This window comes from Neovison vison, chromosome X (assembly GCF_020171115.1).
Source record: "Neovison vison isolate M4711 chromosome X, ASM_NN_V1, whole genome shotgun sequence".
Lineage (NCBI taxonomy): Eukaryota > Metazoa > Chordata > Mammalia > Carnivora > Mustelidae > Neogale > Neogale vison.
The window spans coordinates 112,358,907-112,383,073 of NC_058105.1; the positions used below are offsets into that span (position 1 = coordinate 112,358,907).

The 24,167-nt window shown below is 40.6% G+C and overlaps 1 protein-coding gene across 5 annotated transcripts in view; it reads left to right on the forward strand.

Annotated features, from left to right (window-relative positions):
* The window catches only part of APOO (apolipoprotein O), a 60,661-nt gene extending 48,480 nt beyond the window's left edge, over positions 1–12,181 (forward strand). For 3 of the 5 annotated variants that reach the window (XM_044235498.1, XM_044235501.1, XM_044235500.1), the window contains 2 exons: positions 8,139–8,204; positions 11,925–12,181. In XM_044235498.1, coding sequence (XP_044091433.1) covers positions 8,139–8,174 — 36 coding nt within the window. In that variant the 3' untranslated portion in view covers positions 8,175–8,204; positions 11,925–12,181. The remainder of the gene's footprint in view (positions 1–8,138; positions 8,205–11,924) is intronic. The other 2 variants (XM_044235499.1, XM_044235502.1) reach the window with 1 other exon arrangement.
* Positions 12,182–24,167: the final 11,986 nt, after the last annotated feature.

Genomic DNA, 24,167 nt, shown 5'->3' on the forward strand with positions numbered 1-24,167 from the left:
TAAAATCCAACACTAGAGGGGCGCCTGGGTGGCTCAGTGGGTTAAAGCCTCTGCCTTCGGCTCAGGTCATGATCTTGGGGTCCTGGGATCGAGCCCCTCGTTGGGCTCTCTGCTCAGCGGGGAACCTGCTTCCCCCTCTCTCCCTGCCTGCCTGTCTGCCTACTTGTGATCTCTATCTGATAAATAAATAAAATCTTAAAAAAATAAATAAAATCCAACACTATAATGACCACATATATACCAATCATCCACCCACCTTTAAAAGATAGGCAATTACCAATGCCTTCCAAGTTCTCCATGCCCTCCCCCTCCTGCACCTGTCTCCCCAGAGGGCACTACGATCCAGAATTTGGTTTTTCATCTCCTTGTTCTTCTTCTAAAACATTGTAGCGGAACTTGCCTGTTTTTTATCTTTAAAATATATCAAATACACATACAAAGAGTTTATCTAAATGGACTCTTACTCTGTGTACTATTGTGTACCTTGTTTTGCCCCCTTCACATGTTTATGGGCTGAGTGTGGCTACAGTCTGTTCATTTTCACTGCTGTAGAATATTCCTTTGTGGGAAAATAACCATGTTGGTGACTAGTTGGGTAATTTTCCATTTATTGTTTCACACACAGCTGTGAGCATTTTTATACCTGTGTCAGGTTTATTAGGAGTTTCCCTAGGCCGGGATTCCTGTTCATAGGGTCTGCACTTCAGTTTTACTAGACGACGCCAAGTCATTTTACAAAGTGGTTGCTTCCAGTTTTGCCATCTGGTAGCTTTAAAATAGTTTTTCACTGTGGGGTGTGTGTTTGTGTGCATGCCTACGCGTGTGCATGCGCAAGTGCGATTTTACTTTATTCTCCAATTTTTATTTTGAAAAAATTTCAAAACTACAGAACAGTTGCAGAAATAATAATGACTATCCCCTTCACTTCGATTCACCAGTTAACATTTTGCCACATTTGCTTTGTCTCTTATTTTACACATGTGTGGGCACTCACACGCATGTATTTTCTTTTCCTGAACTATGTGAGAATTAGTTGTGGGTATCATGGCACTTCCCACCCATACCTAATTCAGCGTGTATTTCCAAAGAATGCGGACATTCACTAACAGAATCGCAATACCGTTATCACACTGGGGAAAGTTAACATTTCCTTGTTTCCGTAAGCCTTACCTCTTATGCAGTCCGTATTCGGGTTTCCCCAGCTGCCCCAATAATGTGCATTCCTTCAACAACTTTTTACTTTCTTTTTTTAGCTTGGTGAATTAGTGTAAGTCAAGCTCCCTTGTGACCATCATCTAAAGACAAAAAACAGAATTTTTCCAGCCTTCCTAGAACCCCCTCCATGTAGCCCACTCCAATTACAGTTCTCTCCCTCCATCCCAAAGTATCTGTTACCCTGACTTTTATAATAATAGCTTTCTTATTTTTCTTTATGGTTTTGTCACCTAAGTATTTATCCCTGTCACTTTAGTTTTGCCTCTTGTTATTTCTGACTTTATATGCCTTTTAAGTCTTTTTCCCTCTCCCCCCTTTTTAAGTCACTTTTAATCTACAGGTTCCCCTTCCATCTTTCTTATTTTCCCTACAATGTATCTGTTAAAAGAACCTGGCATGTGGGACCTAAAGAGTCTCCATTGGTTTGGGCCTTGCTGATGGCACACTTGACCATGTTGCTGTCTTCTCTGCATTTCCTGCAGATTGGCAGCTGGGTTCAGATGATTGATTGATGAGGTTTGTGTTTGATCCTTTTGGCAAGGCTGTAGGTCTGCATAGGCACCTAAGTCTGGTTTTCACTTTGCTGTTTTGATATTAATGGGTATTGACGCCCAGTGCCTAGACCCATGGATTTATTGGGGGTTAGAAAATGGTTATATTAAAAAAAATGGTTATATTCTACCTCTCTCATGTCATTTTTCACATATTAGCTGCAATATTTTAATACTGGAACTACTTCTGCTCATCTACTGTTTAGTTACCCAGTTAGAGGAAAGACAGGATAAATGCTTTGTTTTTTCTCTTATGCATCCAGTTTTCAAAATAATGGATTGGTTCCCTCTCATCCTCAGAGGGTCACCAGTTTTTTAAATACAGTTATGAATTTGTAGATTTATACATATTTGGATTTGAATGTTTTATGATTCATAGTCCTTAAAGTCAAATTGTCCCACTTCAGCTAGTAGAAGTTGGCTTTGAGTCCTTTTGACATGACTCAAGTAGTTCTGATGGTTTCCTCATTATCTGGCATGTCACAATGGCTTCAGAATTTCTCATTGTAGTTTTAATGTACATTTCCTTGATCACTAATGAGGTTGAGCATTTTCACGTGTTCATTGGTTTCTTCTTCTTGACACACCTACTCCTGTCTTTTGGCCATTTTTTGGTATGAGGAATGTGTTTCTTCCTTAGTGATTTACAGGGGTTCTTTATTTTTTTTTTCCTAGAAGCTAATATTGTGGGTCACATGTTGGCAGATGCCTTCTCCCAGTTTGAGGGTTGTCTTTTCATTTTGGTTGTCTTTTGACAATCAGAAGTTATTACTGTAGTTGATTTTATTGATTTTTTTCCATTATGGTTTTCACTCTGAGTCTAGGAGCTTAATAAAAGCCTGAAACTATTTACTGATTGTCCATTGTTGATCTGAAACCCTTTCGCAAGTATCAGCCCAACATCTGAGTATCCGAGATGGATGCCAGTTGTGGGCGTGGGGCCCCAGGGTCACAGATGGCTCTTTTGGAGTTGTCCTATAATTAGCCAGACACAGCAGTGTGTCTCAGTAAATGGCATGTTTAGTTTTCACTAGGTTTAAAAAAAAAAAAAGATAAGAAGTTACTATGAAAGAATTGTAGAATGACCATTAAAAGGCCAACAAAAACTAAAAAGCAAAATCTTAATAATTCTTTAAAGGGCAGGAAAATCCACGAAGAAATATAAACCTGTTACTAACGTGGCGAAAAGTGAGCAGAACTTCTGAAGCCGGGCTTTTAATAGTTGTGTTCAGGCCCCTGCTGGCTCAGCAGGAAAATGAAAGGGAAGCAACAGCCACCACCCTGAGTAAATACGCCGCGCTTTCTCTTCCTCCATTCCAAATTCCACAGCTTGCTAAACACACTCAAGTTTAGCTCTCAGCAAGTTGCGTGGTTTCACAGTGATCCTTTTGGGTATTTCTATTCCAGACGGAGAAATACTGCGTGATTCAACTTACATGAAGTGTCTGAAATAGACTAACAGGCACAGAGAGCAGAATGGTGGTTTCCAGGGGCTGGGTGTGGGGAAGGGGCTCTGGGAGTTACCGTTCAAGGGGTATGAAGTGTCAGTCACGTGAGATGAGTATGTTCTAGAATCTGCCATACACCACTGTGCCTGCAAGTCAACGGGACTGAATCATACTTTCAGAATTTGTCTGGAGAGTCAATCTCCTGTTAAGTCTTCTTAACACAATAAAATATAAATAAAAATAAGGGCGATGTGGTGGGTTTTCCATAAAGCTAAATTTGTTCTGAATTGGTGCCTTTTCTGGTGTCGGTTGTTTACAAACTAAAGGTACTTGGCGATGAATTTTTCTTTTCTTTTTTCTTTTTTTAACATCACTACTTAACAAAATAAAAAGTTAAAAATCCCGAGCAAGGGGAGCATCTCCTGTTTTGAAAGGCACAAGGCTTTTGCATCAGCAAAGGTGGACCAAGCAGAGTGCGGCCTCACCTGGTGTCTGAGAGCCTGGACTCCAGAGCAGATGCTCCAGGCCCCGCCCCGCCTCTGCCTCTTACAAGCCTTGAAACCCAGGGACATTGCTCAGGCACCCTGGGAAATGGGAGTAGGACCACATGGGGCCGCTTTGAGGACGAAATGAGTTTATCCCTGTAAGAAACTTATAAAATGGCCAGACTCTCGCACGTGATAGCCATGACAGATGTCCTGTGACACTGCATACTTTTGCTTCTGCTTGAGAAGCTGACATCTCCTGGTGGGAAATGGAACCGGAGGGCTTATATCCACTAGTCAAGAGTCCTTCCACCAGTGTTTTAGTTTCCTATCCTGCCAAAACAAATGACTACAAATGTACTGGCTGAAAGTAATACAAATTTATATTCTCTTAGACCCCCGTAGGTCGCAAGTCTAAATCAAGGTGTCAGCAGGGCTGCATTCCTCTCTGGCGGCTCCAGGGGAGAAGGCATTCCCCACCCCCATTCAGGCTGTTGACAGAATTTCTTTCACTTCCTTGTGGTTGTAGGGTCAAGGTCTGTTTTGCTGGCTGCCAGCTGAGGCCTGTTCCTAGCTTCTAGAGGCTGCAGCTTTCCTTGGCTCACAGCCCTCTTCCTCCATCTTCAAAGCCAGCCACTGCCCTTTGAATTCTTTTCATGTCCCATTCTCTGACCCTGTCTTCAGCCTCCCTCTCTGACTATCGGAACCCATGTAATAATGCAGAATAATCTCCCTATTGGAAAGTCAGCTGAGAGCAGCCTGAACCTCCATGCCACGTAAATTCACCTTTGCCACGTAAGGTAACAGTCACAATTCTCAGCATTAGGATGCACACATTTTTTTAATTATTTATTTAATTATTTATTTTAATTATTTATTTTTTAAATATAATTTATTTAATTATAAATTAAATAATTATTTAATTATTTATTTAATTATTTATTTGACATTTTTATAATTATAATATAATTATTTATTATTTATTAATTATTTTAATTATTTATTTAATTATTATTTATTTTAATTAATTATTTATTTAATTATTTATTTGACAGAGAGAGATCACAAGTAGGAAGAGAGGCAGAGAGAGAGAGAGAGGAGGAAGCAGGCTCCCTGCAGAGCAGAGAGCCCGATGCGGGACTCGATCCCAGGACCCTGAGATCATGACCTGAGCCGAAGGCAGCGGCTTAACCCACTGAGCCACCCAGGCGCCCAGGATGCAGACATTTTTGGGGGAGGCTTGATTCTGCTTACCTTAGCCAGTGAACTAGGATATCACTGGGGTTTTTAACAGGACATTTATCCTTACTTTTATTTCTTTGTCATAAAGATACGTGATTTTTTACCTAGGATAACTAATGTTTATTGAGTACTTGCTATGAGCTCGGTCTTGGGTGCTAAACTTTTTGTTTACAAAGAGTCCGTGGCAGGTTCTCTTATTATCCCCATTTTGTGAACGAGAAAACTGCATTTGGGGAAGTTAAGTAGTTGATCAAAATAATCAACTGGTGAGGGGCTCGGACATTTCAGTGGGCTGGTCTGCCCCAGAGGTTTGTCTGGAAATCCCTCTTCACATGGCAGTGCATACTAATTAGAAGTAAATGTTTGGACTAAAACAAGTGTTTTGATTTTGCTAATAGAAGTTATCATTCATGTTCATGGCTGTGGTAAGAAAATAAATTTTCTTCTATAGTTTAGCCAAGTTGACACATAAAGCGAGCTATCATAGCGCTATTTACCTCATTCCTCTAGCCCCATATAGTCCATTATGGCAGCCACTGGCTCTTGAGTTCTTGAAATATAGCTAGTCTCATTTGAGGTGTGTGCTGTACATGTAAATTCACAGCAAACTTAGAAGACACCATACAAATAAAAAGAATGTAAACTATCATTATTTTTACACTGATTATATGTTGAAATATTAGTATTTTAGATATGTTGGGTTAGGTAAAATGTATTAATTGTTAAAAAACAATGAAACCTGGGTGCCTGGGTGCCTTAGTTGGTTGAGCTTCTGACTCTTGATTTCGGCTCAGGTCATGGTCTAAGGGTCCTGGGATAGAGCCCTGTGTTGGACTCCATGCTCAGTGGGGAGTCTGCTTGAGATTCTCTCCCCTTCCTGCTCCTCCCCCCACCGACACACACTCTCTCTCTAAAATAAGTAAATCTGAGAGCAGTCACCCCACCTGGGCTCCCCTAAATCAATCAGTCCTAAAAAAAGTGAAACCTGATAGACATCAAAATTAAATTATAAGGAGAAACAGTTATAAAATATATCAAATACAGCTATCTGAAAAATATCCCAAAAAGTTAATTTCTGGCTTTTGTACTTAATCACAGTCTGTCTTTTGAAGTTGGAGAATTTCTTTTTTTTTTTCCTGAGATCATGGCAGTTTCTGCCAAGAGAGATCTGATTTGTAATAGGGTGGATGGGCTCAATATTTCTTTAGTGAGATATTTGACTGTCATGTTTTGTTATACTGTAAGTGATATGTAACGAAACAAGAAAAATTTCCTAGCAACAGAGTTGTTTTCCTCAACCAGAATATTTTATGTGCCCATTTTCTGAATGTCCAAAAGATTTTAAAAAGCTTACGAATTTAGCATCTTATATTTTTGAGATCGAGATGCTGGCAAATATGGATAGTAGAATATATAAGAATATCATTAGAAGTACTTGACAAGCATTACATTAAGGTAATTCACACCTAATATATTTAACTAGGTAGAGAACTATATGGCTTTTATGATGGACCCAATTGCCGGACATGGTTATCGCACTTACCTTCATAAATGAAGCCTCTTTTTATTTTTATCTCTTTTTGTTCTTCATTAATTGCATACCGGAACATTTTTTTTTTTACCCTCATCAGATCTCTAGGTTCTGTTGCATTTCATTTGATTATTCAACAAATGTTTAAATACCATGTGCTTAGGAGGTCCTAGGGATATTGTGCCCTCACAAAGCCTATATATTAGTAAATGATTCTGCTTATATATTAGTAAATGAATGGAGGAATTCTACAAATCAGGAAGCACATGGGTGCTGTGAATGTGAATAAAAGGTTCTCATCTAAATTGAAGGACACATGATGGGAAAGCCTTGATCTAGAGGATGAATAGCATTTAGCCAGGCAGAAAGTGGGATTTACCAGTCTAGGTCAAGGGATGCATTTTGCAAAGTTCTCATCCTAGGAAAGAGCTTGGCAGGTTGGGAAAACAACAGCAAGAAGGCCTCTGGGTGCGTTTGTGTTTGTGTGTGTGATGGTGGCTCTCAAGGAATACAGTAAGGCACACGGTACCGAGTCCTGTAGAGAGAACTCTGTTCAGAGCAACAAGTAGACGTGGGTGTTGTGTGATGATCTGCCAAGCAATACACAGGGCCTTGTTCCCCACAACTTCATCATCAAGTGGATGTGGTCTGGAGATAGGGTAACCATATAATTTATTATCCAAGTCAGCATATGCTTGAGAGTGAAAGGGGGTGCTGTTAATTATACTGGGACAGTGGGTATAAACCTGTAGAACTTGGGCATGCCGGGATATATGATCACCATGCTTACAGACCAGTTTTCAGCCACTCCGATAAGCCTGGAGTTGCCTAGAAACCATGCTCTGAAATTACAGGGTTGGTTATATGTTCCTGTTTTCTCACTACACCCCCTTCACCCATGGATAACTGTAAGAAGGCCACCAGGAGAACCCGCACCTAGTCTAGACCATGGGATCCCAGCCCTATTGCCCGCTTACCTACAGCCTACTGTTTTTCTGTTGCCATCTCGTGAGAGTTCATCTCCTTGATGGATATCAGTTCTTAGTAACATGTTTTCAGAATTACAGTATTGAAAACATATAGGGAGGAAAGTAAAGCCTTCAACCTTTACCGCATGAACCTTTCCTACTAGAAACTTTGCTACATCACTTCTGGTAGATGACATGACCTAATTATACGTTCCCAGATGGTGGCCAGACAGAATGGGTGTGGTCCAATTATAACCTTTTTCGCAGTAAACATGTTTTGTGATTTGGCCCCTATGGTGGATGATACACAGAGAAGAACAGCTTTATTCTTTATTTTTAATTTTTAAAAAAATTCTTTAGCTTTGGCAGCAGCATGAAATAGCAAACAAATCTTTTTACTTTTGGATTTTTTTTTTAATAGAATCAGCTGTTTGGCTGAATCTCTGTGGTGAGGATTAATGGAGCTTTAGTTCCTGCTCTTCTCCGTGCCTAAGTCACTGTCTACAGCAGGGCCCTCAGGGAGCCCTCATAATTCCTTCAGCTAACTGAGAAATGGGTCAGGTTGCGTTATAAGAATATTTAATGTTGTATTCAGCCAAATACTGAAGGTGGGCATGCTGAGACATTCCAGTCTTTCTTTAGAAGCATCACTATTTCTTTTTAAACTGTATTAATATTCTTAATTTTTGTTTTATAAGCCAGGAAATGTGAAGAATTCACCTGGAAATAAATAGAATGCTGCATGCTCTGCCCATTTTAATCAGGTAAAAACCAAGAGAATTCTCTAGTCCTTTTTAAGCCTTGTTAGCACCAGCTGAAATGGCTTGTTCTTGATTTAACTCAATTAATTATAGCAGTTTCAGCTTCATGTAGATTCATTAGGGCCAGTGTGATGTTTCATTCCATCTTTAATTTGTGGATTTAGGTGCCTTCACTTGTTTGTGTCCATTCCTGAGAAGTTCCTTTTTAGACAAGCTAGAACTTGGCACTTGAGATTTGCCTACAAAACTGTTTCAAACAATTGAAAAGTGCCATTATTTCTTAGGTTTGTGTTTTTTTCAAATAACACTTTACTATTGTAGGCATCCTTGTATTCATCTGATAGGCATTGAATAAACATTTGTCGAAGGAGTGATGGTTGTAGAGAAGCTCAAGATTATATGGAAATATTATCATTAAGTGCCATAGGGAATTCACAAGTGTAATTATTCTTTCTTTAAAGATTGAGTTACCTCAGGCTAGAGGAATTTAGGATACCAGATGAAGTCAGAAAATGGGCGTGATTTCTTCTCTTATACTCGATTCACTGTCTTCATTCATTTGGTCAGTATTTACTCATGAATACCAGCTAAGCACAAAACACTAGTTATATTAATGTTAGTTTGTGTATATATTAAAAATGCTGTAATAGCACTTGTGATTTCCTGATAAGATTATATTGAGTTCAGAAATAAATACTGAGCTACAAAAAGTGGCTTAATTCTGGCATATCTATGAAGAGGAATGTTATTATATTTCAGTAATATTTAATTGCACAGAAATTCATTAAATGAAAAATCAAGGTAGTATGGTATGTTTTGAGAAAGAATAAAGACCAGGAAATATGACAAAAATTTAAGTATATATCTTGGTATCGTAGAATTATGGATGTTTTTTATAGTTTTTGTTCTATATAACTTTCTATATTTTAAAATATTCTGCAGTGAATATGAATTTTATAGTCTTTTTTTAAATCACCACTACATTTAGTGTAAACCATGACTTCTATTTACAATCCATGAAAGCCTTCAGTGTGAGGCTTTTCTTTCTCAAGCTGTCTCCATATTTTTAGGGATGTAGAGAGTCATATAATCTTAGAATTTGAGAGGGGTCCTCTGGCCCCCCAGCCAGCCTCAAGCATAAATACCCTGTTGCCCTGTGTGTTCTCACTTTTCATCTTCACTGATAGGCACCTCACCCCACAGGGCAGCCGTCTTTGGACAGTTCTGATTTTTTAGGAAGCTGTTTCTTATACTAAGCAAAAATATGTCTTTTTGTAACTCCGATGCAGTGGTTCTGATCCTGCCTTAAGGGTCACAGAAAACAAAGCCAGATCCTCTTTCACATCTCAGCCCTTCCTGTGGTAGCCCCGAGTTGTACTTCTCAAATTTTATCATACAACCAAATTACTGCAGGAACGTTTTAAAAGACAGAGGCCTAAGCCCCACCCCCAGAATCGGCATCTCTGGAGAGCCAGGTCAGATGCATACGGGGTGGATCTGCTATTGGAAGAGAGACTAGAACTTGAGCAGCCAGGAAACCACATGTGTCCTCCAGAAACTTGACATTGAATATATTACATTTCGCTGCAGGGACAATGAGACTTGGAATACAGGAAAACTACATAAATATCTATTTCCTCTTTCCAAAATACTCTGGGCCAGGGTTCAGTTTACTGTATATACAACCTTGATTTCATTCTTCCCTTTTTACGTCTCTGTTGGAGATGGAGTTTTCAAACTATAAAAGCAATACATTTTTTTTGTAAAGAAATTTTTTTCATGGGTGGCTAGGTGGCTCAGTTGGTTAAGCAGTTGACTTTGGCTCAGGTCATGATCCCAGGGTCCTGGGATCCAATCAAGCCTTGTGGCCAGCTCCCTGTTCAGCTGGGAAACTGCTTCTCCCTCTTTCCCTGCCCCTCCCCCCGCTTGTGCTCTCATGCTCTCTCTCAAATAAATAATAAAATCTTTTTTTAATATTTCATTTATTTGACAGAGAGAGAGATCACAAGCAGGCAGAGAGGCAGGCAGAGAGAGAGAGGGGAAGAAGCAGGCTCCCCGCGGAGCAGAGAACCCGACGCGGGGCTTGATCCGAGGACCCCTGGACCATGACCCGAGCCGAAGGCAAAGGCTCCAACCCACTGAGCCACCCAGGCGCCCCAATAAAATCTTTTTGAAAGGAAATTTTTTTAGATAAATATTTTCAGTTTGTCTAGTCCTCTGTTCCTTTTTTAACTTCTGTTAATAGTTTGACATACCATTCCAGACTTTTTTCTCTGTGTGTAAATGTGTGCACAGCCATACTTTCTTTTGTTTTTTTGACAGAATGAGCTCATATTCCTAGAATTGTTTTGCAAGTACATTGAAACCTCCATGAGGGAACATATCTCAATTTTATTATCACACCTAAAGAAATTAACACTAATTGTTTAATATCATTTCATATTTAGGTAGTATGCAGATTTCCCTGATTGTCTTTTTGTGTTTGGTTTTTTTGAATCAGGATCTGAACAAGATCTTCCCATTACATTTGACTGATAGGTCCGTTAAGTCCCTTTTAAACCGTAATAGTTCCTTCTCCTTCATTTTCCCCTTGCCATTCATTTTTTGAAAAACAGGCCTATTTATCCTCTAGAAGATCCCACGTTCTGGCTGTGGCTAAGTACATCCATTTAGTGTTGTTCTGTTTACCTCTTGGTTCTTCTCTTCTCTGCCTTTTCTGTAAACAGATAGTTAGATCTGAAGGCTCCATCAGATTGAGGCTCAGTTTTGGTAAAAATACTTCAAAGGCAGTATTGTCTTTAGCTGTGTCGAACAAATGAAATAACTTGCCTTTTTTCCACTTAATTTCTTACGTGCATCTTTTTCTCTTAGTACTTAGAGATCTATCTCATTCCTCTTCTTAGCTGCTGCTTAATAATTTCCTAGTATGGACTCCCGTGGCCTATTGAATCCTTATCGATATAGGTCATTTCCACTTTGCAGTTTTAACAAAGCAGTAAATGTATTGAATTCTTAGAGAAGTCCTAAAGAGTTATAATAACCAAATAAACCAAATGGAAATAATAAACCAAAATGGAAAAGGTAAGCTAGAGGTTTACATGTTTAACTTAAGAAGTTTTGGTTTTATACCAAAAGACATATTTGTATCTAAAACCGTATCTCTAAAATGTTGGTAAACCTCTAATTGCCAAGTAGTTTCTTTACATCTTGGGAAGAAAGCAATCTGGAGAGGAATTCCTTTGTCTTTGGTATGTCTTTGGATAGTGTGTGTTCCACTCCAGAGAGGAATAGTGAGGTGTACGAGCATAGGTCGACGCTAGCCTGACGGTGATGTAACCACACTCTCCGCTTAAGCAGATGGACGGAAATGTAGTTGTTTGGTTTTTCATAAGGGGAGAGTTGTGGTGTGCACTGTGCCATTTAAGCATTTATTTTGTGTGTATTCATCCATCCGTCTGTTTAATTATGCTCAGGTACACAGCCAGTTGAGAATCTGAATGTAGTTTGGATGAAACACAAAACCTTCCTGCTTTGTAGTTAAGTGTCTGTAAAATAGAAATAATTACAGTTTTCTCTGGCACACGATGGTCCTTATGGTCGTAATAGTAATGTAAATATTTGATATGGTTTCTCAATTTAGCCCTAATGAATTTTCAAAAAACAAGGTTTTAGAGTCTCTTTTTTCCCCCCGGCAGTTTACTTATGGCTTTCTTTTTCTTTCAGTTATAGGTAAACATTGGAAACTCCATGCAGTAAACCAATATTTCTACAGAAAAATGGCAGAGAAGTCAGTACCGAATGTAGTAAATTGGCTTTCTTCTTCAGGATAAACTATGCTAGGCTTCTTTGTTATCTTGGGTGATACCATACTACAAGTGGACTAATCGGAAATCCTTTCACCTAGAGAGAATGTCTAGCCTTAGAACTCGTTCTCATGTTGCTATTTATGTACATAATTAAAATTCCAAATTAAAAAAAAAGTTGTTTTGCTTTTTTTTTAATGTTCTTGAGTGACAGTTGAAGCCTATCCGGTGCCCATGTGTGTGGTATGCATGGTTGTGTGTGTGGTATGTCTGAGTGTACGTGTGTGTGTGCACGCACGTGCATGTGTGAAAGAAAACCGTTCACTCCCCCCAGGGCAGTACCAGCTGGCGGTGTACACGGCACAAGCCCCACGAGAGTTGAGTCAAGCAGAGCGGCTCCAGAGCTGAGACACGAGGCTTCACCGGCCAGTGTGAGAACGGAACTCGGAAGTAATAGCTGGCCCTTCAGCAGTGAGAAGACCTATGAAAGGAAACAGTCACCATGACCCCTTGTTGTGTTCCATTGCCTCCCCGATTAAACAGACCTTCCGCTTCTCGCATGCTGGTGGGAGATGTGTAATGAAGCAGCCCGGCCTCGCCAGTGGAGGAACGGTATGTGGTCATGTGTGTTGGTTCTGTGCATGTCGGCCGTGGGTTCATGTTTGTGGCCCCTGGGTGCACGGCTCGTTGGAATTTGTATTTTCAGTGCTGGTGGGAATGGCAAGAGCCCCCTTTGACACATCAGCTAGCGAGGGAAGATGGCAGGGGAACAGCATGTGAAAGAGAATTGAGAATTTCCTAATTGCAGTCGGATTGGAAAGTCAGAGTTGTCTTTGTCTTCTTGTAGTGTCACTTTATTTTTTAAAATATTTATTTATTTGATATTTTAATATTTATTTATATTTATATAAATATATAGTTATATATTTAATATTTATTTATATATATAAAATATATTAATATTTATTTATTTGAGAGAGAGAGAGCATGAGCGAGGAGAAGGTCAGTGGGAGAAGCAGATTCCCTGTACTGCTGGGAGCCTGATGCGGGACTCCAGGATCATGACGTGAGCTGAAGGCAGTTGTTTAACCAACTGAGCCACCCAGGTGCCCTGTAGTGTCACTTTAATTCTGAATTGTTGACCTTCCAGATTTGATAGCATTTGGTAAGACAGCAAGACACAAATGGAACACGCTCATGTTCACGTTCACCACATTTGGAGGAGCCAGAATGGCCAAGAATGTTGCTGGCATTATCACCAGACTAATGAGCTGAAGCAAATTTGTCCCAAGACTAATCCCCCCATAGTGACCCAGAAATCTTTATTTCCTTTTTTTGATGAAATACTTTTGTGTTAACTGTGCTAGCCATCCAGATATATTAAAGCTGTGCCCTAAATGTAACATCTCATAAATGTACTGTTATTATTTCAGGGTTTTCCCATTGGCTTGGCTTATCACCCCCAGAAAGTAGAAACTCCACAAGTTTCCTCGTCCTTGAGAATGCTTGACCTAGAGAAGATGAAGAAATGGCTCTTGAGATCACCTGTAAGGTATTACTGCCCATTTTTAACCCTTTAGTCAGTATTGAACTTTGCCTTAAAACCTCTCAAATCCTCCCAGGGGGGTGGTGGGGTGGGGGTCACAGCGCCGGCTCAGAGTCGCACATGGCCTGTATTTAGGACAGCAAGGTCATCACTTTCCAACCACGCTAACTCATTTACTCTTTATACTATAATCCTCTCCTTCCCGTGGTGATTTGTATCCAGTGTCGCCTGCCTTTTACATGTATTACCCTTTGCTTGCCTTCCATGAACCCTGAACTGTAGGAAATATAAAATTTGCATATTATAAGATCTTGCATTTGTCCAGCTCTTTATACTTTTCACAGTGCTAGTTGATATCTTTCCTTTCTTGGCTTATTCCTGACCTCAGTACATTTGTACTCTGTTTTTCTCTGTCCTGAGGTAATTACTTTCTATTTATGTTTATACTTTTTATGCTGTTTTTTTATGACCAGTTCCCCTTATGATAAAACTGTGACTCTCGGTTCAGTTTATATGGAACTTAATCAGCACAATTCTATTTGAATAAATTTAGAGACTTTGGAGGGAATGTTCTCTACCATAGAGTGATTTAAGGTGCTCAGAAGAGACAAATGTGATGTGGTCTGTTCTGGGCTAATGTGGTAGTTGGAGTCCTAAAAAAGATTGCTTTATCACAAATCAAGATTGTAAAACAATTGATTTAATGGGGAAAAAGAGACCAGAGATGCTAAATAATCCCTTCATCAATTTTATCAACTGTGTGGCCTCTTGGGACAAAATTAAAACAACAGTTGCCGATAGAAGAACCGAGGTGAGCTGAGGGACCGCCCACCTTGTCCATATAGTAACAGGTGCCGGGGCCACTGGGTTAGCTTTTATTGTAAATGCACTGCTGGATCCCAGTGCACATGTGGCCCTGGTACTCCCAAGTATTTCCCTAATGGATCAATGACATTAGATTCAAGTGACCTACAAGAAATTCCAAATAAGGTAAAATGCTTTAGTTCACATATACAGATGAAATAATGTGACTTGTTTGCGGTTAAATAGCCAACCAATGACAGTTAAAATTAGGCCTTGTTGGTGAATATTGCTGATTTTTATTCATTTAAGGATAAAGTTCAGAATCCTTGAATTCAGTGAAAAAGAGACAGATTGTGTTCTCCTCATTGTCCTATATTAATGAATGCACTTTGCACTCATTTTCTGGGAAAGGTTTGCTATGTAGAGAAACTCTTTTCATTGTGACCAGCAGTATTCATGCTTATTATATAAGCTGAACGTTGTACCATGAGTGAGTATAAACATTGTCACCTTTTAATTTAATGCACCCACCCAATCTAATGCAAAAACTTCTGTCAGAGGAACCAGTAATATTTTTGTGGGACTAAATTCTCATGCAAGGCTTAATTTAAATTAAAGGTAAATATTTGAAATAAAAGGAATCTAAACTGGTATGGAAGCAAAATTCACTCTTTGCAGATGACATGATACTATAAATAGAAAACCTTTGAGGCGCCTGGGTAGCTCAGTCTTTGGGCGGCTGCTTTCGGCTCAGATTATGATCCCAGGGTCCTGGGATCAAGCCCCGCATCGGTCCTCAACGGGAGGCCTGCTTCTCCCTCTCCCACTCCCTCTGCTTCTTTTCTCTCTCTCACTGTGTCTCTCTCTCTCAAATAAATAAATAAAATCTTTTTTTAAAAAAAGAAAGAAAACCGGGATACCTGGGTGGCTCAGTTAGTTAAGCAGCTGCCTTCGGCTCAGGTCATGATCCCAGGACCCTGGGATCAAGTCCCACATCGGGCTCCTTGCTCAGCGGGGAGCCTGCTTCTCCCTCTCCCTCTTCCTGCCTCTCTGTCTGCCTATGCTCACTCTCTCTGACAAATAAATAAATAAAATCTTTAAAAAAAAAAAAGGAAAGAAAACCTTTAAGACTTCACCAAAAAACTACAAGATAAATGAATCTGGTAAAGTCTTAGGATACAGTATCAATGTACAGAAACCTGAGGCATTCCTGTATGCTAAAAATGAAGCAGCAGAAGGTGAAATTAAGAAAATCCCATTTATAGTTGCACCAAAAACAATAAAATATCTAGGAATAAACTTAAAGAGGTGAAAGTCCTGTACTTGGAAAACTATAAAACACTGTTGAAAGAAATTCAAGATGACATAGAGTAATGGAAAAGACCGTCCATGCGCGTGGGTTGGAAGAATTGGGTTGTCTGTACTACCCAGGGCAGTCCACATACTTAATGAAGTCCCTATCAAAATACCAACAGCCATTTTTCATAGAACTAGAAGAAACAATCCTAAAATTTGTATGGAACCACAGAAGACCTCAAATAGCCAAAGCAGTCTCAAAAAAGAAAAACAAAACTGGAGGTATTGCAAGTCCAGATTTCAAGTTCTATTACAAAGGGGTAGTCATTAAAACAGTATGGTACTAGCATAAAAATAGACACATAGATCAATGGAATAGAACAGAAAACCCAGAAACAAGCCCACAATTATATGGTAAATTAATCTTCAGCAAAGGAGGAGTAAAGATACAGTGGGAAAGAGTCTTTTCAACAAATGGTGTTGGGAAACTTGGACAGCTACATGGAGAAGAATGAAACTGGACCATGTTCTTTCACCACACACAGAAATAAACTCAGAATGGGTTGAAGACCTAAATGTGAGGCCTGAACCTGTAAAAGTCCTTCAGGAGAGCACAGGCAGTAATTTTTCATACATGGGCTAGAGCAACATTTTTTCTAGATACCTCTCCTGAGGCAAGAGAAATAAAAGCAAAAATAAACCTTCAGGACTGCCTCAAAATAAAAAGTTTCTGCATTATGAAGGAAATAGTCAACAAAACTAAAAGTAACCTACAGAATGGGAGAAGATATCTGCAAATGACGTATCTGGTAAAGGCTTAGTGTCCAAAATATACAAAGAACTGATAACAGCTCAGCACCCAAAAAACAAATAATCCAATTAAAAAATGGAAGACACGAATAGACACGTTTTTCCAAAGAAGGCATCTAGATGGCCAGCAGACACGTGAAAAGAAGATCATTGTCAGTCATTATCAGGGGAATACAAATCAAAACCACAATGAGATATCAGCTCACACCTGTCAGAGCGGCAAAAATGAAAAACACAAGAAACAACAAGTTTTGGCAAGGATGTGGAAAAGAAGGAAACCTCATGCACCATTGGTGGGAATGCAGACTGGTGCAGCCCCTGTGGAAAACAGTATGGAGGCTCCTTAAAAAAATAACAGTAGACTCCCTAGGATTCAGTAATTGCTGTCCTGGGTATTTATTCCAGTAGTGCCAAAACCATAATTCAGGGCAATACACGCACCCCTATGTTTAGAGCAGCATTATTTACAATAGTCAAACTATGGAAGCCACAGAGGTGTCCCATCAATGGAGAATGGGTAAAGAAGTGACCTATATTTTATATGTATACATTACACATATGTGTGTGTGTGTGTGTATAATGGAATATTATTCAGCCCATAAAAAAGAATGAAATCTTGCCATTTGCAACAACATGGATGGAGCTAGAGAGTATTAACGTTAAGTGAAATAAGTCAGTCCGAGAAAGACAAATACCATATGCTTTCACTCATAATGTGGAATTTAAGAAACAAAACAAACAAGCAAAGAAAAAAGACAAACCAGGGAACAGTCTTGACTATAGAGAACAAACTGATCGTTACCAGAGGGGAGAAGGGTGGGGGAATGGGTGAAATAGGAGATGGAAATGAAAGAGTATACCTATCATGACAAGAAAAAAAATGATAAAAGAAATAATGGTTTCGTTCACCACGAGCTGAAAGTTGCTTGCGGTCTTGGTTTTCACCCTGTACACCGCCTGTCTGATGTTTTGTTTCCCTTTTGATAGGTTCACATTTCAAGTCCACAGTTAGCACACAGTTCTGAAGGTACAATTAGGTCAGTCTCTAGACATGACCAAAGTTCAGGCTTATTTGTACTTAGGAAATGATCGCCAAAGAAATTTCTGGACGGAGCAGAAGTTTGTTTTCATAAGCCAGTGTTTCACTGTTTCACATTTTGTTCACTTAGCAGTGCTGAAATGAGTGACCTGTGTTTCACATTTACGGGCCTTTGTCTTCTTAATCAATTCTAGAGCTTTGTTGATGCACTTTAGCTGTGACTCTGGAAGGCAGAGGAACAGCGTAGGGAGTGGCTCTCCCTGCGCACCCCCAACCTGTGAAACAGTCTTCAGACTCTGTAGCTGCAGAGTCAGTCTGTAAACTCTGTCTTCTCAGGTACACCTTGGGACACTCTCCATTCAGCGCTCACCTGTCTCGAGAGTGCAAAGGACAGGTGGACACAAAAGTAAAGGCAAAGATGGAGAAATAACAGGATCCAGAGACTGCTCCCCACACTCAAGAGTCAAGTTACAGAGGCTCCTGGGTGGCTCAGTGGGTTGAAGCCTCTGCCTTGGGCTCAGGTCATGATCTCAGGGTCCTGGGATAGAGCCCCACATCGGGCTCTCTGCTCAGTGGGGAGCCTGTTTCCTCCTCTCTCTCTGCCTGCTTCTCTGCCTACTTGTGATCTCTGTCTGTCAAAAAAATAAATAGGGGCATCTGGGTGGCTCAGTGGGTTGGGCCGCTGCCTTCGGCTCGGGTCATGATCTCAAGGTCCTGGGATCGAGTCCCGCATCGGGCTCTCTGCTCGGCGGGGAGCCTGCTTCCTCCTTTCTCTCTCTCTGCCTGCCTCTCTGCCTACTTGTGATCTCTCTCTGTCAAATAAAAAAAAATCTTAAAAAAAATAAATAAAATCTTAAAAAAAAAGAGTGAAGTCACAGTGAGTCCTTCCAGGGCCTAGATGACACAATACTCAAATTTTATTAGTGACTCCAAATTTGATTGTGTTGGAGGCATGATTTTATTTTATTATTTTACTTTTAAAAATATTTTATGTATGTATTTGAGAGAGAGAGAGCATAGAGAGTGGGAAGGTCAGAGGGAGAGCAGACTCCCCAGCCGAGCAGGGAGCCCAGTGCAGGACTCTATCCTGGGACTCCAGGATCATGACCTGAGCCAAAGGTAGTTGCTCAACCAACTGAGCCACCCAGGCGTGCTTTCTTCACTAGAGAGAAAATAGCAGCTTTTAAACATCAGCTGTCTGGTTTGTGGGTTTTTTTAAATAGATTTTATTTGGGAGAAAGAGCACAAGGAAGGTGGAGATAGAGGGAGAGGGAGAAGCAGGCTCCCCGCTGAGTAGAGAGCCTGATGGGGGGCTCGATCCCATGACTCTGAGATCATGACCTTTGTGGAAGGCAGATGCTTAACCAACTGAGCCACTCATGCGTCCCTGGTTTATCTTCCATATCTCTTTTAAACTGGGAGAAGATGGTTCTCAGCTAATGAGTGTCTGAATGCACATGACTTTCTCCTGAGTCCCTATGGAGACCGTAAGAGAGGGGAATTCTGCTTTTCCTTAGGAAGAGAGGAATTTTTAGGTCATCAGCACGCAAGGGAAGGATGGGGAGAGGGAGGCAATGGGACCCTCCCATTACAACACAGTTCGTGGAACCGTTGGACTCCTGCAACCCTGTCCCCCTATAACACTGACACAAATAAAAGTAACAAAAACATTCTTAAAAGAAATCTAAGAAAAGCAAGGAAGTTAACATTAAAAGTCTCATACTTTGTAAACTTTGGTTCCGTGAGTTCTTGCCATGAGTGCAGTATACATTTGTCTCCATCTTTTTCAAGTTTTAGAAGGTTGTGGTGTGACTCTTACTGCATTACTCAAGAGGGAATCTGGGATTTGTCTGGGGGCCTGTTTCCCGGGATCGAAAGTCATGTTGTTTCAGTGAAGAAAAACAGACCCCTTCATGTAGTGTTGGACTTACCGAGGCTCTGTAGACGTGCCTGTGGCTGTAAGGCTCCCAGGGCCTTCCCTGCTTCGTGTTCCCCACTTGCCTCCTGCTGGTGAGGCTGGTGAGGTGGAAATAGCCTCCTTTCTGCATCTCCTCTCTGACCTGCCTGGCAAACGGGACATGGTTTTCTGCTCCTCACCCTGTGTTCCTGGCTCTCTGTGGGCCCCACTGAGCTAAAAACCTTTAACTTACTACTAACAGATTTCTTTGTGCGATCCTTGTTTAACCCCTTGGGTTGCCTTCTGTTCTTGTTCCTCATTTCTAGGCAGGATGTGAGATTTAAGAAAAAGCTTGTTTCTTTACGAAACCATTTTAAGGTGTTTGTAGTCCTGCTGAATTCACCATCACTCTTACATTTCTAAAGAGCTACATTTTCCAGACATGACCACCTTCTCTCTCTGAACTCCCGCATCGCTGTCGACTTTCCGTGTCCCCATGTGTGCTGTACCCTCGTGAGTTCGCACCTGGCTTCTAGTAGACTACTCTGCCTGAGACCAGGGGCAGCTGTCTTTCTCTTCAGTGTTCCCACAGTGCTGACCTTCTGCGCTGACATACACATGGCAAAATGTGGGCTGAACATGCGCTTTAAAGTTCAGAATTGCAATTATGATCTGGTTTTATTTGAGCCTTTGAGGCTACCCATAGCATTGACTTTGTTTGAGGGCCACCAGCCCAAGAGCGCGTGTCCCTCTGTTTCTGACTTCCGAATCTAAACACGGAGGAGGTTGAGCTTGGTACTCCCTAAAGGCCTCCAGTCTCTGTGACTTCTCCCCCTTAGACTGGTTGAGCACCCCTTGAGTGCATGGTCTAGATATTCTCTTACATTGTAGAGGGAGTTTCCGGTTCAGATGGGAAGACAAAGCAAGTTCACAAAACAGTAATTACAGGCAGCAGCAGCATAATGTACAGATCAGCTGTCTGATAGATAGTAATTCCGTATATTGGTCTTAGGCAAAACACCTAAGGATATTTGTCTAAAACGTGAACATGATGTACCTAGGTTGTGGTTTTACATTTTTTGTGTACACTAGCTTTTTTAGAGAAGGAGGAATAGTCATCAGAGGAAACAAGTCTCGTACAACAGGACATTGGTTTTGAGTGGATGTTTTAACTTTTAGTCTGTTGGGACCTAACCAGTGCTCTCTTCGTGTGATTATTGTTTTCTTCTTGGAACACCTTCTGTCCCCAGCACGTCTGGCAAAAGTTACCTTAGGGTTGGGCTTTTGGGGCATTCTTGATGTAGTCCTCTAGCTCATTCTTAATGTTACTGTAGATAGACAAGATTTGATATTTTATTCCTTTTGAGTACAAAAAGGAATTTAAAAATCCACCTAAGAGTAGTACCAGATGAGATCCTGCAAGTCGTGCTTTAATGAATAGACATATTTTATTTAAAATTAATGCCACTGACCTTTAAAAATCTCTTAGGAGCTTAAACATGCCACTGTACAGTATTTACTAGAATAATATACTGACTTTTAAAAAATTCATAGTTGGGATAAACTTCACCTCACTATAATGATGATAGATTAGGAATATTACTAGACATTTGAACTACAAATTTGAAGGTTTCCCTAAGTAAACTGTAAATTAGACCTTGAATGAGTGCCACGGCCTCCGTGCAGAAGAGAGTGAACGTAGCAGGTGCCAAGCCGCCGGCTTTTAGAAAGGCTGCTTGCATGGTTGGCCCTTAGGAAGCTCGGCATCTCAGTAGTTCCCCAAGCCGATAAAAGATGGGGCACCAGACTGTATGGGTATATTGTTTGTGTAAATGATGTGATTTATGGCCAACACCTGATTTCCTTCTGGGCATTGGGGATTTGGATGTTCGCTAGGCCAGGGCTGCTTGTGTGACCAGCCCCCAGTAAAAATCTTGGGTGCTGAGTCTCTAATAGGCTTCCCTAGGTAGGAGCATTATACAGGTGTGACTGCGTTTTTTTCTGCGAGGGAAAAGAACAGGTTCAGTGTATCCCTTCGCAGGCTGGGGAGGAGGGACCCCACGGAGGAAGCCTGTGCATGGATTTCCTCAGACTCTGCCTGTGTCTTTTTCCCTTGCTGGTCTTGTCGTGTGCCCTTTGCTGTAATAAATCTGAGCCTAAGGACAAGTGTATGCCGAGTCCTGTGAGTCATTTTAGTAAATTGCCACATGCGTGCGTAGTCTCGGGGACCCCCCGACACAGCATGTTGAGATGGTATTCGTCTCATTTATGTTTTTCTCTCCTCCCCTCAGCTTTAGAGTTAAAATATAAATAAAAGGACTGTTATATTTATATTAAATATTTCCAGGTCACAAGACATTAAAAAACAGTTTTATTCATCTTTCCCAAGCAAAGAGAAAGTAGTTTTTGAAAGCCACAGAAAGCTCTACGCTCCCTTGTTAGACCAAATTAGTGATTAGATTTTTTCTGATTCTCACAATAGGGTCTTTCTTCCTTCCCTAACACTATGGAGGCAAGCTGTTTGGGCTGGTTCATAAGCAAATAGGTCATAAACTGCACTCCATTCAAAAGTGACGTAGTTATGAAAGCATTTATTTGTCCTACAGACAGAGTACTGGCTCATTTCGAATATTGTTCTCGCCTAGATTAGAATGCTAAAGAGCACACATTGCACATTTTGTTTTAAACACAACAGTTTAATTGTCTTGTGATGGTGCTATAAATATTTTCTGGGAAAACACTACTGAATAGGTAAGACTTTTAGGAAACTGTGTGGGATCATAGACCCAAATGTAGGAGCTAAAACCAGAACTCTTAGAAGACGACCTAGGAGTAAACCTTGGTAAAGGAGTAAATCGTGACCTTGGGTTTGGCAGTGGTTTCTAGTTACAACACCAGGGGCAGAATGGATAATTTGGACTCCTTCAAAATTTAAAAACTTTTGTGCCATATATAAACAATAGGATAAAAATTAAGAGATAACCGAGTGAGTGCAGGAAATCCTTGCAACTCATATATCTGATAAGAGACTGTATCCAGATACATAAAGAACTTTTGTAACTCAACAATAAAAAGACAACCCAATTAAAACTGAGCAGAGGAACTGACATTTTCCCAAGGAAGATATACAAGTGGCCAATAAATAGATGAAAAGATCTTCACCATCACTAGTGTTAGGGCAATGCAAATGAGAACCACGATGAGATAGCACTCCCCATCTATTAGGATGGTTAGAATAAGAAAGAGAGGCGGTAGCAAGTGTAGATGAGGATGTGGAGGAAATGGTCCAGTGGTCCAGCAGTTCTTCATGCTGTTAAGCACAGAGTTCTCGTATGACTCAAATTTCACTCCTCGGTAAATACTCAAGAGAAATGAAAACATAGTGTGCATAAAAACTTGTCCACAGATGTTCATAGCACCGTTATTTCTATCAGCTGAACAGTAGAAACAACTAAATGTCTTACCAGCAGATGAATGGAGAAGCAAAATGCATTTTCATACAGTGGAATATTACCGAGCCATAAAAAGGAATGAAGTACTGGTTATGTGCTACATTGATGACATTTGAAGACATTATGCTAAGAAGCCAGTCACGTACTGTATGGTGAGACCACATAGTGGATGATTCCGTACATTTGAAATGTCCAGAATAGGTAAATCCGTAGAGAAAGTAGATTACTGGTCGCTTAGCACTCTGCAGGGTGGGAGTGGAGGGTATCAGGATTCTAGAGAAATGGAACGAGGAGGAGATATGTGTCAGAAGTTGATTGCAGGGAATTGGCTTAGATGATTGCTGGGGTCGGCTAGGCAGGTCCAAAGTCCATAGGGCAAGTCATCAGGAAGTGCGCAGCTAAGATGCTTGGGCAGGAGCTGGAGAAACAGTCCACAAGTGGAATTTCTTCTTAGGGGAAAGCTCACTTCTACTGTTAGGCCTTTCAACTGAATGGATCAAGCCCATTTACCTTAAAGTCAGCTAATTATGGACTTTAATCCCATCTACAAAATATCTTCACAGCACTACGGAGTTGACACACAAAACTGACCGTCATTGGGGCACCTGGGTGGCTCATTTGGTTAAGCTTTCTACCTTTGATATCAGCTCAGGTCTTGATCTCAGGGTCCTGAGTTCAAGCCTCACATTGGGCTCCATGCTGGGAGTGGAGCCTCCTTAAAAAGAAAAAACAGGGGCGCCTGGGTGGCTCAGTCATTGGGCATCTGCCTTCAGCTCAGGTCATGATCCCAGCATCCTGGGATCGAGCCCCACATCCGGCTCCCTGCTTGGCGGGAAGCCTGTTTCTCCCTCTCCTGCTTCCCCTGCTTGTATTCTTTCTTTCTCTCTCTCTCTCTCTCTCTGTCAAATAAATAAATAAAATCTTTTTTAAAAAAAGAAAGAAAGAATAAACAAACACTGACCATCGTGGGGTGGGGCATGGAGGGGGAGTGACTGTTAATGTGTTTCTTTTTGGGCTGATGAAAATGTTCTAAAATTGTGGTCTTGGTTGCAGAGCTTTGGGAATATATGGAAAACTATTGATTTATGTTCTTTAAATGGATGAATTGTATGGCTTGTGAGTTATATCTCCATAAAGATATTAGTATCGTTAATAAGGTATAAATACACACTCTATGTGTACTTGAACATCCGTGTTCATAGCGGCACTATTCACAATAGCCAGGAGGTAGAAGTAACCCAAATGTCCATTGACAGACGAATGGATAAACAAAATGTGAGTTATCCATACAGTGGAATATTACCCCTAGAAAGGAAGGA